This window comes from Pocillopora damicornis, chromosome 11, assembly GCF_964200805.1.
Source record: "Pocillopora damicornis chromosome 11, jaPocDami1.2, whole genome shotgun sequence".
Taxonomy (NCBI): Eukaryota; Metazoa; Cnidaria; class Anthozoa; order Scleractinia; family Pocilloporidae; genus Pocillopora; species Pocillopora damicornis.
Window position 1 is genome coordinate 9,221,097 of NC_142680.1, and position 17,132 is coordinate 9,238,228.

General features: G+C 38.3%; 1 protein-coding gene and 1 long non-coding RNA gene across 4 annotated transcripts in view; one reads left to right on the forward strand and one right to left on the reverse strand.

Moving 5' to 3' along the window:
- The first annotated feature begins 4,027 nt into the window (after positions 1 to 4,027).
- The window catches only part of LOC149037352 (uncharacterized), a 13,539-nt gene continuing 434 nt past the window's right edge, over positions 4,028 to 17,132 (forward strand). Inside the window, exons 1-8 of one of the 3 annotated variants that reach the window (XM_089188026.1) lie at positions 4,041 to 4,438; positions 12,266 to 12,978; positions 13,069 to 13,381; positions 13,674 to 13,808; positions 13,970 to 14,012; positions 14,583 to 15,362; positions 16,173 to 16,376; positions 16,892 to 17,132. The exon at positions 16,892 to 17,132 is cut by the window's right edge and continues 434 nt beyond it. In XM_089188026.1, the coding sequence (XP_089044152.1) occupies positions 4,177 to 4,438; positions 12,266 to 12,978; positions 13,069 to 13,381; positions 13,674 to 13,808; positions 13,970 to 14,012; positions 14,583 to 15,362; positions 16,173 to 16,376; positions 16,892 to 17,087 (2,646 nt within the window). In that variant the 5' untranslated portion in view covers positions 4,041 to 4,176 and the 3' untranslated portion in view covers positions 17,088 to 17,132. Of the gene's footprint in view, positions 4,439 to 12,265; positions 13,382 to 13,673; positions 13,809 to 13,969; positions 14,013 to 14,582; positions 15,363 to 16,172; positions 16,377 to 16,891 lie in introns of all 3 variants that reach the window. The other 2 variants (XM_089188023.1, XM_089188024.1) reach the window with 2 other exon arrangements.
- Positions 4,101 to 6,951, reverse strand: LOC149037353 (uncharacterized). The gene is made up of 3 exons (XR_016181255.1): positions 6,841 to 6,951; positions 5,402 to 5,485; positions 4,101 to 4,528 (listed from the first exon to the last, which is right to left on the reverse strand). It is a non-coding gene; the product is annotated as an uncharacterized LOC149037353 (long non-coding RNA).

Consider the following 17,132-nt stretch of genomic DNA (forward strand, 5'->3'; position numbering starts at 1 on the left):
CAGAAAAAGTGACAAAAAACATGGAAATCTGCTCGTTTACACAAATTTATATCCCTAAATTTTCAACACGTTTGCTTACTTTGCAACCCGAGTGAATCCAGTTTTTCGCATGGCGTATTTCACGTTTTTTCCTAATATAAATGCAGAGATATCTAATCTCTAAAATTCCGAGACAATGAGATCAGGTTTTTGTTTCTTTTTCCTCTCAAAAGCACGAAGCCAAGGATTTGTTTGTAAATGCGCGTGGCGTTTAGAAGAAACTAAGAAAAATTAGTAAAACCTCAAGACATGTTAAATAACATCTTCTATTGGATTTAATCTTTCCGGAAATTCCCTTCATGGTTTGAATTTCCGAAAGAATAAAGAAGTCCAATTTCCGATCCATTATAAACATGGAATAGAGCCACCCACAAGTCGCTTCAAGCACTATTAAGAGGATCTCCAAGGGGTTCTTATAATGTCTTTACGACTAACGGATAAAATTTTGGCCAATTTACGGCTAACAGTTAATTTCTTTCCATAGTTTTTAGAAGAGCAATTTTTACGATAAACCATTTTTTTAAAGACCTATGGTTAAAATTCATAAAGTTTTAAGCGTAACGGATAAATTTTTCTTGCCGCCGAACGGCTAAAGGCTAATTAACTTCATTGAAACCCTCCATGGATCCTTAAACTCTCATGAGTGACCGAGAGAGAATTTTCTGCTTACAATACCAATACAATATCAAACAGAAAAGTGACGAGAAGAAAAGAAAAATACCAATCAGGGGATTACAAGTTGATCCCATTCCAAACACTATTCTACAAAATACCACTATAATAATTGTATGGCAGACAGCCAGGAGAATTAATATTAAGCTATTGGCACTGGAAGGGTTAAGGGTCGTTTACGGCTAACGCTGCTCTGAAGAATCTATTGAGCATTAGAACGTGGACTTTGAGCTAATTTATTCTTTTGTAATTCAAAGTATTTAGAGTCCTTCACGCGCAAATAGTATCAAAAAGACAATTTGGTTTTATCAACCGAGTTGATTATGTAAATCAGCCACCGTGAAGAGTTTCAAAGCTGACGTTTCGAGCGTTAGCTCTTCGTAAGCGAGTGGCCAAGAGCTAACGCTCGAAACGTCAGCTTTGAAACTCTTTTCGGTGGCAAGTTTGCATTATCAACTCAGTTGATGAAACCAACATTATCTTGTTATACTCCCCCATCGACGCGGCACCACACGGTTTCTTTAAAAACTTATCCCGTTATACAAATAGTATCAATATTAGCTTAGACATGAGCGGCGAGGAGAGAATAGAATAAGATAGAGTTAAGTGAGATGGATTCAATCAATTTAAAAAAATTCAGTAAGAAGATTTATGAGGCGAACAATAGCATTTGACCTTTTGCTGTCAAGCTTTTTAACTCGGTAACCATGGAAGCAGGTTCTCAGTAAGAATGCTTGCGCGTGACTTACCGTTCAAGTGCTTGAGCTGATTTGAGAACTTAGTTAAGCCCAGAAAATAAAGCTTTAGCGGAAGCCAGGTTGGCGGTTTGTAGTTGGTTTAATTTTGTGAGAAAATTTGCATCGCTTGTGAATGAGAACATTGGCATTGAACTTAGTTGTGTAGGGAAAAAAAAACAAATAACGTACTACCTAAACAGTTTTATTTAAGTGCAAAAGCTGTTTTACATTCTTCAGTATATAAGGATCTGGGATTGTTTAATCAATAACTGACAGGTCATCACGGGCTAAGCATTTGGAATTCCATATTAAAGCTGTTTCAGCTTCTCTTGGTTTGGCCCGTCTTCATATAACGGCGCTTAAGGTTGGGTGTCCTCTAAGGAACTGATTTAAGCCAAACCTATAAATTGAATTTCTCTTCTCCTTTGTGGGAAATCAATTTAATGACCATTTTATCACTCTTTTCAATTATGATAATCCGCTTTCGTTACAGGACTAGCGCCAGCCGCTCAATTAATTTAATGCTTCATTAGGTCACTTGGGTTTCCTCCAGCCTTAATTTTTTTTTTCTTTCACTTTGAATCTTGCCGACTCTTACAACGAAATCGAAAGGCTCTATTTCACAAATCAGGATTCTATGTTACCGTGCGCCTGGTCAGAAATAGCTCACAGATGACGTTATAATAAAAATGCGTAAGAAGGCACAAAAGGCGGGACAGAGCTTGTCATGGATTTGACATCTTCTGTGTACTTTAGCTGATCAGAAGCATGTTAACGTGAAGTCTATTTGCTTTACGTAATAAAGAAGTCTAAAAGTTGTTGATGGGGACGTCATATATGCGTCCGTCCCACAATAGATCAAACCACGTGTAAATTAAGCTTATTATGTAAAAATGAAAAGAGCACTATCAACTTTTTATAGCAGATACGTTCATGTATTATCTCAGTTACCGTTAGCATCTATTTTCTAGTTTGTCAACTCCATTTCCGTTCTTTCGCAATAAACGCCGAGTGAGATCAGGCCGAAAATACAATACTATGCAATGACCCCCCTCCCAAAAAAAACAAAAAAAAAAAGGTAGCTATAAGTAAATAAGTAAATCCCGTTCTTTAATCTTTCTGCTTTCAATCTCATATTTTGTCGATATTTGTTCCAAAAAGACTGAGCTTTACTGTTTCTCTATAAAGGGTCTTGATGGGATAAATCGTTAGTCATAAAAACGCAAACAGTTCAGCCGTTCGGCGTAAAAACTGACAAATTTTAAAGATTGATCGCGAAACAAGGCAACTGCAAAATTTTACAACTACAAAACAAAAAATTAACCGTAAGCATTAACATGGCCAAAATTTTTAACTTTTAGCCGTAAAATCCTCCACCCTAACGAGACTCTTTATGGTCGTAACTTTCCTGGAGGCATACTTCAAGGAAGTGGCATTGAAATAGAGAACTGATTTGCTAAACTACGAACTCCGCAACGTTGACAAGATGAATTATGGGTTAATCATTTTCAAGAAGTTATAGATTATCTCTTGGCATTTTCTAATTTCACATGACAAACTCAGATCGTAATTGTTTTGGCCTTTCAAGAGTACATGGAGTGATCGGGACTCATTCATAAATTTTTTTTTTTTTTTTATACATATATTCAGGGAATTGATTTCCATGTTAGTATGTGATTGCCCCAGGCAAGGTTTTTGTCGCGACTAAGCAACGACAAAATAAATAAACGTTTTAAAAATGGTACATCATTGTGCGGAAGCCGTGCCTGACAGGACCTCGCAAGTATGTTATTTCTCACGGCGTGCATGCAAGTTTGCCACATCGAGGTCACGCAGCCTGGAAGGGAGGGGTTACTTGGATTCACTTTTGCTGGGTAAGTCCCGCCGGCCACTCACCCCTAACCCACTATAGTTTATCTTTAGTTAAAATCATACAACCCGTCTTAGTCAAAAATCCCTTTTTAACACTATTTCCTTATTCCCAAAATCCCCAAAATCTCCGACCACATGTTAATAACTCTGTTGAAAATTCAATGCAGTCCATCCAGTCGTGAAAAAGCGACCCCATCGAGCGACACTTCTCAATGTGTATATAGCTAGTAGCCCCCTCCCCCCCTCCCCCTCTTAGAGCGATTGCCGCATCGAGGTCACGCTGTAAGACGTAAACTGATGGAAACTGATATCAAGGAGAAGTGTTTTTGGAAACAGCATTCCACAGATGGATAAACAAAGAAATTGAGACTTTTTCATCGTGTCTAACATTCTTTTGTGTAAAATACACATACAAGCTTTTGTTTGTCGTTGACATGATCTTAATTGAAGTTTGTTTGTGATAGCAATAAACACGGTCGTTGAAAGCACAAAAGCTCGAAAAAAGTAATGATTCCAAGACCAGTAGTAGACCAGTAGCGGATCAGTAGTTTATTAGTGGAGAGTTTAATAGATTGAAAATGAAGCGAATGACGGAAACTACAACAAAAGTATAATTTTAGTCTTCCCTCCCAAAAAAAAAAATTGGAAAATGAAAGTCGTCAAATCCGGTCTGTTTCGGATTAAAGTGTTCCTTCTACCAACGTAATGATATTCCGTCATCAGGGCGTGACTGTGATGGTTAAGGGTCGCCTTTTTTTGAGAGTCACATTTCCTCAGTCTTTTGTTAGATAAGCGTTGCAAGCAAGAGAACTCTAATTGATTTCGATTCGTGGTCAAAGCTAATACGTTTACGAAAATGTCCACTAGCATGCGGACTTTTGACAGTACAACCACTCTGACTGTGAGTGAAGGCTACGATTTGACAAATCAGCAACACTACTCGAAGAAAAGATGTCAATGTGCGTGCGGTGCTTTGAATCGGAAAGTAACTTTCCGTGTTTGGCACCTTTTGCTGTTCTTTTTCGTCATACTGTTGATTATGTTATTGGTGGGTGTACTGGCAGCAATGTATGGTCCCAGAGAGCCAAACTCAAAGCACTCCAAAGTGTATGGAGAAGGTAAAATATATTTTGTTAGCTTATTGCAATGTCTGTCTGAAGGGCATGTATCCAATTTCAACGTTTCAGCTAAGGCTACAGCCACGAAATCTAAAGGGAACAATTTAATGCGAGTTAAGATCGAGCATCAAAACTGTTTTTGAAATCTTTGACCTTACTATATCTAGGTATATTTAGGTATATTGCGCCATAAAAATACAGTTGTCGTGCTATACTCAACTGTTAAACAATGTTTTCACTTCACTTAAAAATCGTGATTGCTTTCTGACGAGAGTCAAAATAGTATCCATGAAAAATTGGGTTTCCTTTATTTGAGCTATTATGTTTACGAGATGACAGTTAAATCGAGTATGATACAAACACATATTTTGTCTCTACAAACACCCCTCGACAGCTCTTCATCTGAAGTAATTTATTTCTGTGGAAATTCTTGGTCGAAAGTCGGGAATTCTACAGAGTAAACAGTATGCTTTAATGACAATACTTTGACCGGGAGAGCTGAGGCTAAGTCTGTCGAAAGCTGAATTCCTTTTCCCGAACCGTTTTCATTTGGTCGCAGTTTTCCGGCTGCAACATGAATTGTTCCTCTCATTCATCGACGGGAAATTTATAAATGTCTCAGACAACTGTAAACTTTATTTTCGTAAACACCCCTAGGGGAGCGAGAAATATTTAGTTTTCCGTGGTCTCCATTTTCATTGATTCGCTCTGTTTTTTATTCATACTCCTTTAGAGTAAAAGTGATATAGGAAGCGCCATTTGCAACTAAAGCCACAATTAAAAAAATATGCAAATAAGGACAAAGGAAAAAGATGTTTGCAAGGGAAACGCTTATTCTAAGGGTCAAAAATTTGACCCATCTCTTTGGGACTCCAGTCGGAAATGATGACATATTCCATTGAGTACAGTCACGTATCAGCTTTTTACGTTTTCTTTCATTACAAATGTTTAAAATATACCCACATAATGTTTCCTTCATACTTTGCATCGAAGTTTTAAGTGAAAGTTCTTTATCCAGGCTTTCTACGCCAACGGTGGAGACACATACTGGAATTGAAAAAAAGGCCCTTAGTAACAAGATTCCACGTTTTCATCACGTTTTATCACGTGAGTTCATGACATGAATTTATCTCTGTAAAATCTACACGAATGATAAACAAAATAAGATTTTCTACTAGCTCATGTTCCCTTTTAGTTATCTTAGTAAGGTACAAAACTGTTAATTTGTAGATCAAGGAAACTTTTACGTCCAAGACATCATCTAAGTTTATTATCTTCTTTCGTGCTCACTCGGTGGTCGCGGAACAAACAGGAAATCGGCAATTTATAAAGAATTCATTTCAATTAATTAGGTGATAAATAATCGAGATTTATTTGCTGCTCGCAAATTTTACTTTTTCGAAGTTATAGCCTCTTTCTGACTTTGAAATAGGTTGAACTGGCGGGAAATCGAGGTTTAGGAGGTTTGTGAGATGAGATTGTCATCCAATATCACCCTCACAATCTGTTACGTCATCACTTTGTATGGGGGCCATCTTTTGCCGGTAAATCAAGTCATTCATAAAATTAAAACTATTTACTTCAACGCGTTGTATTAATATAATACTGACCAAATGATAATCAGGTGATAATCTCTTGAACTAAAGTTATGACGCTGAAGAGAAAAATTTAGATGGCTGAGCAAAATACAATGATTTTTCCTTTATTATACCTTTTTTAAAAATTTATAGCTTATTTTTCGACATTTCGCGCATTTGCCTCAATCGCGCATTAATTTATTTATGATTAACCATTGAACTCCTAAGATCTGAATGTTGATACTCCCCTCTCGCTGCTACACATTTCCTTGTAAATTAGTTTCAAGAAAATAGCATCGGACCAAGATACGAACTTTGAATTCTATCTACGAAGTTTGATTGTTCTCATCACCTAATAATTTATGAATATTTAGCGAGAAGTTACAAGTTAATCACTTCTTGTAGTTTAAGAGTCAAAGCAATCGAGGCATGTCCTCCCTACCAGCACTATTTATTATTTATTTATTATTTATTATTTATTATTTATTTATGTGGGCAACCAAAATGTTCCTATGACGCCTGCCACTGCAAATTTTGTCTCTTACATCGTAGCATGTTTCAGAAGACTGGACACAAACGTTGGCCCGTCCTAAACTTCCTCTACATTTTAAACTGAGCTATTATTGCGCTGCGATCTCTCACCGGACAGGCTATGACAGGCCTTATTCATCAGGGTTAAATCATTTATATTGGGAGATAAAGACTAATGAAAATGCTTTTGAAAAAAGGGGCAAAAACGTTACAATCAATCAATCATAAAAGCTTTCTGCAGAGCCGGCGTTTACACGCAAGACGCTCACTCAGGCAAGAAAACTCGTGACTCACCTCAAAAGAAATTGAGCTTTTTGATTTCGAGAGTACTGCAACCTTAGATCATGAGCGTTTTTGCCTTATAAAACCGTGTCTTTAAGCGTCAAGAAAGCCTATACTTTGATAGCAGGTAATTTAGTGTTAACAACTGGGTTGAAAACGTAAATTAGCCACCGTAAAGAGCAAAAAAGCTGACGTTTCGAGCGTTAGCCCTTCGTCAGAGCGATTAGAGGAATTGTGGGTACTTTGATACTTCGGTTGTGTCAAGGTTGGAACCAAATCAAGACAACATTAGAAGCCGGTATGTTATAAAACCAAAGCTATGCATTAAGTTGTCATATTATCCTTCATTTATTTGAGGACACTTGAGAAAGATGGAAACAAGCGCCAATGTGGCGGCCGTTGTTTTCTGAGGCATTTCAAATTATACCAATTTGCATTTCAAAATCGTGACTCCAGGATGAATTCATGTCAATTTTAACACAATAATGGTATGTCAAAGGCGCACTTCAAAATTAAACAAGCCTTCCATGTAAAGTTAGTTTCAAAGAGATAAACTAAGCTAACACTGTTTGAAGTACGTTCCACATGCATACACATAACATCTATTGTGCGACCGGAGCTGGATTTGCGTGAAAACGCCGTGACCATGATAGTTCTTCAAATATGGTCTGTTTCAGAAGTAGAAATGAGTGACTATAACAAAGCCCTGCGGTGTTTGAAAAGGAATGCTGCATTGAGCGAAAAAGGCATAGAGAAAAATTAAAATAATTTAGAAGTATTCCATAGTTGTTTGTTTACGATAGCTTCTGCCTGTCATCTAAGCGGAGAAAGCACGCTCCATTCAAATCATAAGGGTTATCGCCTAAGAGTAGGATTTCTTGCGACACTATTAATAACGTCAAGTTCAGTAAACTCTGTTTAGATCTGAGTATAAACCGCATGAAAATGTCCAACATTCAGACATTCGACAGCTCGACAGCTTAAAGAATATGCGAAGAAGGATACGACGTCACGAAACAGGAGTATTATTCGAAAAAGAGATGCAGTTTTTCGTGCCGTGATTGTTTCCATAAAAATGTACTTTTCACCTGTGGCATATTCTGCTATTCCTGTTTATAATGATCGTCATTATTGGTACACTAGCAGTTATAATCGCAATGTTTAGCCCTGCAAGAGGTCCAGATATGAAATACCCCAATAAAATCGGATCAGACACTCGTGAAGGCGGCTGTAAAGGTAACTGTGCGCTTACGAACCAGCAATTTTGTGTAATTATTCATAATTGCCATCAAGGTGGCGAATGGTCCAAATTCACGCCTCTCTTGTTTTTTTCTGCCGGCCCGGGTCTACCTCATAAAAAAAAAAATTGAAAACTGTGGACTGATTAAAAAAATAAATAAAAAAACCAATTTCCAATGTTTTGATCATTTCAAGATGTGATTACCGGCGTGCACGACTTCTGTAATTCATTAAGTAAATTATTGTAAGCGTTTAATTTACTCTGCCTCGGCGTTTTATATTCTTGGGAGGCTCTTGTTTCATAAGCTTTCCATAAGCGTGAGGTGTATAGGACTGGCGATGTTCCGCCGGCGTGATTTCAACTAAGCTTGCTCAGGATACAGTGGATATTAGGTCAATTATGTTAGAAAATCAAGACCTCAAGATAGTTTCGAAACCCCCAGACGGGATAAAATGGTCAAGAAAAACTCAACAACAACTAGAAAGGAAAAAAAAAAAAACAAAGCAAAACAGAACAAAACGAAGACGTAAAAGGTCAGATGTGCGACTTGCAAAATAAGACAGAACTTTCGCAAGACCGTCACTAACAACTCAGCAACTTTGTTTTGAACTTATGACAACTTCCATTTAAATAAAGTCTGTGCAGCATGGATTTCAGGCTAAACAACACAGTGAATGAATTTTCCTTGCGTGATCTTTCAGGTTAGGTGTTAATTGTCTTTGTCTACCTCAAATTAGGGATTGACACCTTAACATCGAACGAGAACGTCACAGATAGAGCGTAATGAGATTCAGAGAACCAAACTGCTGAGATAAAGATCTTGCATTTTGCGCAGACAACAGTTTAGATGACAAAGCCCTTCAATTATGAAATGAATATCATTTTGTTTTCCGACAAATTCTGGAATGCACTCTTCACTTGAAGTGATTCACTGATAGAGTCTAAATAGAAAGAGAAAAACATTCAACATTTTGATAAGTTTACCCTTTTGAAAAATTACAAAGGCACTCGATATACGCTCGAGCTCGTACTAACAACTTTCCAATAGTTCCAATCTATTCATAACCGACTTCTGTTAAAGAAATATTGGTTGACGGAAAATTCAGCGTGCATTATATCACAGTGGATCCACTAAAATGTGGTAAACAGAAAGAACAGTTACATAGTTCGTGATGTTTGTTCTTCTTGAAAATTTCCACCGCAAAAGTGGAGGTCTCGTGCTACAGGAAAGAAAATAAAATATGTTGACTTTGAGCTGACGGAACGTGGACGCGAAGGAATGCTGTTTCATGTCAAACTTTTTTGTTGAAAGCAGAGGCGGGTGCATACGAAACCGACCTTTGAGTTTTCATCCATATTTCATTTTGGCTTTAATTCCGTTTCATAATATTAAAATATATTAATCTAGCTTTGGTTCTTTCTCATGAGACGATTGGATTGCGCGTTGTATGAGGACATTCTATGTATATAAAATAAATCATGATCAAATGATCAAAGATGACAGTGAAATGTGAAAAGAATTCAATTATCGAACTTTCAACGCCAAAACTAATTATAGCTCACACAGGAAATTGTCTTTAAATTGTGGTCACGTTTCAATGTTACAGAGAGGCAAACTGTTATATTCTAAAACGTGCTGACTAAAACTGTAAATGATCGGTTTTATTATGATTTGCAAAGACAATTAGTTATCTCCGACAAGAAAGAGTAATGTAAGGATATTGTACATCACCGTCAGTGAATGAAGATTACAAGTACGCATCGCATAGATTACTGGATCAGAATTGGAGGTCGTGAACTGCTCCGAAGTAAAACATTGCGCAAGCATTAAGCAAGCTTAAAAGAAAAGTTGTTAATTCTGTTGTATTTTCTCGGAGAAATTCGTATTTCAAAACGATTTTTCCCAGTAAAATTTAGGGTGATAAAGATAGTTGTAAAGATAAACTAATCAAGCATGATATTTGCCCAAATGTGCTTTAGTTGCAGATGATATTTCTATTCTTATAACACTGAATCTCAAGAAACAGAATGAATTTTGTGAATTTGAAATTTTGATGCAAAGCACCTTAAATAATATTTACTGTAGACATTAAGCGGTGATAAGAATAAGAAGCTGCCTTTGGGAAAGGTCTAACAATACATAAATAAATGTTATCGACAATCTTTTTGCATTGCGGGATGTAACAAGCAAGCGTAGCACCTCTTCTATTGAAATGTCATTCAACGACCATCCCAGCATCCTTTGCGTGTAACACTAGGTCCTGTCACTAGGGAAACATGTAAATCAAGTCAGCCGTGTATGCGTGACCAATGTAGTTGTGTACGTTACAACGACACTTCTTTAGAGATTCACTGTAGGAGTTATAGATGACTATAAGATTTTCATATATTTTTCAAAAAAGAGCTCTGTGGTTTTTGGTGGGGTAAATGAAAAAACAGCCATGTTACTAAGGCTGACGGAGGTTTTCCTTCCTGACATTTGGTGGCGAACTCAGTCAGAGAAGTGTTATCGGTATGTCATAGTTTCGAATAAAGCTATAAAGAGGAGGTTCGACCCTTCAGGGCCTGCAAGGATACTGCACGGAAACTGCAATGACTACTGATGAAATGACTACCAAGAGCACATTCGACAGCTCGACAACTCTGAGTATATGCGAAGAGGGCTTCGGGATCACAAAGGAAAAGTATATTTTGCAAAAGACATGCACTTTTCGAGTATGGCATATTCTATTGCTCTTGACCATGATACTCACCATTATAGCAGTTGTGGCGGGTGTATCGGCAAAGTATGCCCCTAGACCAGGTATTTCATCGATATTTGTACTTAGACTTCATTTGAAATCGCTTTTTCTGGAAATTGCAATAATGACAACTTAACCGAATGCCACGTACGAGATAACATTCTCTTTTTCTTGTTAGTGCGAATCTCAATAACCTCTGAATATATCGAGGTAGGGACTTTGAGGTTTTATAAAATCATTTTGGAACGAGATATTGGCCCTTTTAGCTTCTGTTTTCCGATCTAGATTTAGATATCCCGATTGTTCAAAAGCTTCTCTCTAAGCTGCCTGGCTAGAAGTTACGTTCTCGTGATGGTGATGGAGGTGTATAGATCTCAAATTGTTCCGAGACCAGCGGTCTGAGTTGTTGCTACTAAACGAAATTATTAGATTGTGATGCGATATTTTTAAACACAAGACAACAACTGATTTCTGAGTTGATGTAGCTCTACAGTTCATGATTCCTTCCAGCCTATCCCGACCTATTTCAAATGAAAAATTGCAACTGTTGAACGGATTCGATCGGATTTTCATGAATAATACTTTTAATGAATTATAATTTGATTTTTTAACCTTTCTTTTCTGTTGAAAGTATATTTTCTGTTTAAATTAAGGAATGTACCAAGATAGTCAATTTTTCCCCTAATTTCCGCGCATAGACACACCTTAGGCGGGAAAATTTCTTCCCGGGAAATTCGTTGCCATTACGATTCACGCGGAATCTGGTCACCGATCTCATGATCACCGCTCGCAAAGCAGGTTGATCAAGGTGCCGGTTCAATTTCATCTATACGAAGCTTTCTTTAATCGTGGTAATCAATTGCCTTTCAGGAAGGGAGATTGATTAAGGAAAATTGTCTGTAGCTACAATCCCTTGATTGCTTTAAATTGTGTAAATCGGCGTGATGTGGAGTTTCACGCCTGCATATTCCTTATACTTAGAAGGACTACTTGAACAGTACCGAGAGAATTTAAGCAACAGCTAAGGAAACTGACAACCGCGGAAATTCAAACCTTTGCTACGACAACTAAAGCATCAACCACACCTGGTCCAAAAACAATCATAAAAAATTACAAAATATTAGTGCAACTCCATTTCAGAGGCCACAGGCCAATCCCCCATCCCCCATAGATTTAAAAATACGGACTTAGACCAGTATGGGAGAAGTATGGGCGGGATGATGCGCAGTATTGTCCTATTTTAAATGTTACGCAATATCGTCATGTCACGCAACGACGCTATGAAGCGTCAAATACCGCATCGTTTATTATTTATAGCCATCAAAGTCATTAACTATCATCTTGATAATGAAGGCAAAAACAGGAAAGTTATTTTATTTTGATGTTCCCAGGAAAAAAAGGCAAAAACAAAAAAAATTGCTTAACGAATGTTTAACTTTTTTCATTATCTTATCAGAAGATGAAGGGACAAGCACAACCAAAGAAACGGACGTAACAACTAAAGAGAAACCAACAGAACCTCTTCCTTCATCCAAGGGAACTGAGCCGAAACCCAGTCAGAAACCAACAACTCCTCAGGAAACAACGGTGACAATTACGCCTTCTACTACTACCTCAGAAGCAACGACCGAAACCACGACAGGACCAAAGAAAACGCAGGATACTACCACAGCACAACCAACAACCACAGAAAAAGCAACAACTACAGCACAGCCAACAACCACAGAGAAAGCAAAAACTACTGCTCCATCAACAACCACTGCTCCAACAACCACTGCTCCAACAACCACTGCTCCAACAGCCACAGAAAAAGCAACAACTACAGCACAGCCAACAACTACAGAGAGAGCAACAACTACTACTCCACTAACAACAGCTGCTCCAACAACCACAGTAAAACCAACAACCACAGAAAAAGCAACAACCACTGCTCCAACAACCACTGCTCCAACAACCGCAACACAACCAACAACCACTGAAAGACCAACAACTACTGCTCCACCGACAACCACTGCACCAACAACAACTTCACCAACAACCACACCAAAGCCAACAACCACAGAAAAACCAACAACTACAGCTCCACCAACAACCACTGCTCCAACAACCACAGCACAACCAACAACCACAGAAAAACCAACAACTACCGCTCCACCAACAACCACTGCTCCAACAACTACAGCACAACCAACAACCACAGAAAAACCAACAACTACCGCTCCACCAACAACCACAGAAAAACCAACAACTACCGCTCCACCAACAACCACTGCTCCAACAACCACAGGACAACCAACAAGCACAGAAAAACCAACAACTGCTGCCTCAACAACAACAGATAAACCATCAACAGCTGCCCCAACAACCACAGCACAACCAAAAACCACAGAAAAACCATCAACTGCTACTCCAACAACTATAGAAAAACTAACAACAACTGTTGCAGTTACAGCTACTGGCGCAATGACCACAGCGACTGTTTCAGCATCAACTGCTGGGCCAACAACGGCAGTACCTACCACGGACCCTCAAAGAAATATTATAGAGTGCGACACAGCCATAGTTGGAGCAGGTGAGAACTGGATATCGCCGTTTGGCATCAAATTCTGCAAGGGATCGTTACTCTTGAGTATCTTAAACGTGAACTGTTCAAGTCTTTTAACCCTTTATTTTTCCTACTTGCCATAAAGCTATTTTGAAGTAAGTAAGGGAATTTGTTATTATATCAGGATAACACTTTCAGATAACACCCTTGTCACGTTTTCAGATAGTTTTTTTGATATTGTTATAGAAAGTCACGCATTCAAGTAATTATTTTGGTAATCTCTTCAATTCTTTTTAAAGTCTATTTTCTTAATTTGTAGGTGCGGGTGGCTTATTGGTGGCATATTCACTTCTTGACAAGACGAATGAAACAAACGTGTGCGTCTTCGACACAGAGAACAGCGCTGGAAACATATATGACCATATTTTTCCCCAAGTACCGGATGTTGTAGTTGGTAAGTTTAACATAACACCAAGAGTCAAGCTGTATCTATGTAGCAATCGATAGCTATCGTTGAATTAAGGACTAAAAAGTTAACTTACTTCATTTACTCGCTCCACCAACGTATGAGGACAACGTTTCCCTTTTTTCTTTTTTTCTTTTTTTTTTTTCCAGGCTTAGGGCAGTGGGACATTACCGATGGACACGGTGCAGAACTGTAAGCGTTAGTTGGTAGACAATAAATATGAATCGTGACAGTTTTCTGAAGACACCTTAGAACCTTTAAGAGTACAAGACTGTGTCGTGATAAGTGAGCCATTGCATGATATTTCCTTAGGAGTGAATGCTGACCATGAAATATGTAATATAAGGAAACCCAAGCATAGATGAGCTATCAGAGAAGAACTGATCCTCACAAATGAACTGCGGCCTGGACTTATTTGTCTTATTTAGGCTTCGAAGGGATTGGAACCCATTCCCCGCTAATATTAATTAGGCGCCACTGCTAACTGAGCAACATCTTGAGAGTGAGGCAAATTTTCGTTACTTGCGTATCATGCGCATCTTGAACTCTGATTTGTTTCATTTAACCATGAACATCGAAGAATAAAGGAGAGAGAAAAACAGAAACAAATAAGGAGGGCCAGTAATGGAGACCATAACATCGCATGGCAAATTAAAATTATTGAGAGGTTATGACAGAATGTAAACTACGAACAATTTATGACGCAGACACAAATTTGAAGGAAACGAGTACAGTTTAATTAATTTCTGTTTTCATTTTCAGGGACCTTTTATATCATTTATTCAACGACAATGAAGCCTTGTGGGCACCAAAAACTAAACGTGTTGAAGCTCGTGGACAGTTTGCCAATAGCTTTGATGATTTGAAGTTAAAGGCATTTCCAACTTTACGGGACCGTCCGCCACTCAACAATGGAACACTCAGGGAAGCTGCAGATTTCATCTCTAAAAATCAGAGGAATTTCACGCAGTTCTCAACCGCGGAGACTTTCCTTTCGTACGAACTGTCCCCGGAGGGAACCAAGATTATGGCAGAAAAGTTTGGCTTCCAGGGTGACTACATGCAAGCCATAAATCCAATGAGTTATAGAACTTATCTTCAGGAAGAATTATATGCTACCTCCCCATCATCAGAGACCAGAAGACCTCCTAATTCCAAAGGAATGTCCGAAATTGTCACAGAGCTTAGAAAAAAAGTGGAAAGTAGAGGCCGTAAAATTACTTCGGATGAGACAGTTGTTTCTATCAACAAAGAAGGAGATAAATTTCTTCTTCAAACCACCAAATTAACTGTAAAAGCCAATAAAACAGTTATCGCCGTTGGACCAGCTGCTCTAAAGAAGATCGAAGGTGACGTCATTCAGAATATTACTGGTCATCAAATATTTCAATCAATTGTTGGTGTGCCTGCTTTCTATGGGGCAGCGGTATATGATAAACCATGGTGGAATGATATAACTGCCACTCAAAAGAACAACAGTTTGCAGCCTTTGGAGAAGTTCATATCCAGCAGTAACTGCCTGGGAATTACCATGCCTTACAAGTCAGTACTCATAAATCGTCACAACCTTCCATAAAGTTTCAAAATAATGCGTCAATCAATTCGAAGCCTCAATATCTCCACGGTGAATCCTCCCTCGGGGTATTTGAACTATTTAAGAATGGTTTACTCAAATTCCCGCCCCTGGGCCAAAATTGCGTTAGCATGCTCCACTCAAACACAATTTTTTATCGAACGAGTCTTTGTGTGATCAACGAATGTTAAAGAATTTAGCACTCACTTACTTAGTTTTTTGGTCCGCTGTTGGATTTTTCTCTTGTAAGCATCATTTTACAATGTGAGAGTATTCTTCTAAGCCACTCGCCCACGAAAGCGGACTCTCAACTTCTAAACTTCTCCTTTAAAATCAAAATACGTATTACACGGATTTAAATTACACACGCTTCTCAGACAAGGTTCGAATTCCCTACCTCCGGCTCGCGAATAACGGTCAAATTTCCATGGGTTGCCCCGGGGGATGTTGAAACATCGAATTGATCGGTGCATAATTTCCCTCTGCGTAAAAAAGCTGACTTCTACAATGTTCTTAGTGTATCTTATGGGCTAGCAAGTTTAATCCCAATTGTGAAATAGCATCAAAAGGTTTGCCCATTTATATAGAAAAAAGGGGATTGAAAATTGGAAAACTAGGAAATATCACTCTGATACTCCCGAGCTGGACTATGATGAAGCAAATAAAGGCAGGTGGTGTTTTTTGACATATCACGCTCGTGCCAAAATAGTTAATGAACTACATTGTATTATTGTGACTTATCACTCAAAAGCCTGTTCCGGTTCCTTTTTTTGTGGTAGTGGTAATGGAACCAGCGGAAGAGCTGTCTTGCACACAATAGCTAATAACGGAGGATGCAGCGATAAGTGGGGGAAACTTTTGGAGATTTCTACATCTGATGATGTCATCAACAAAGAACTGAAACGTGCTCTGAAGTACAAGTTTCGACGTGATATTCCAGATCCTTTGGAGACTATTTACAAATATTGGAAGGAAGAGTTTTGGTAAGTGCAGTGTTGAAAGATAAAAAAAAAAAAATGATAATCATTTATTATTGCTTTTGTCTTATCAAAAACGCCATTTCTGATAAAAATGTTCTTAAGACAGTTTTCCGCTCGATTCTTAAGTTGCAATATCTTTTTCTCGTCAACAGCAAACAGCAATGATCTGCGTTTGGTTTCGTCTCAAAACCCATGCTCTAAGTTTTCGGACTTGTATAATGCGTATTCATTGCAGGAAAATGTGAGGTCATATCTTCTTTTTCCGTATAGTCTCCCCTATTGATATCTGCTGAACACAGTGAGTGTGAATGTGGATGAACGAGTGGCCCTCGATTTTCCGCCCGCAGTCGTTTCGTTTAGCAGATATTTAATAGAGAGCTCTTGAGAAGGAGAAAGAGATCCGTTGTCAACGAGCGAGTGCCAACTTTGCTCACTTTCGACAGGTTCAATTCTGCGCCATTTTTGTTCTGTTTTGTTTTTGTTTTTTTAATGAAGAGTTTCATTATTCAATGACGTAGGTTTTTTCAGAAGCCTGGAGCCAACTTTAGCTCAACGACCATTCAGCAATGGGCAAGACGACCGCTAGCTGGACAAGATGTGTTCTTGGTGAACAGAGCGTATTACAATTTCGGTGGATATCTGGAATACACCATACGATCTGCTTTTGAGGCCGTAAAAGAGGGTTGGAATTCTAAGCTTCCATTCGATTTATGAAGCTGCTGACTACTTGGATTTTATGGTTTATGATGTCTGGCAAGA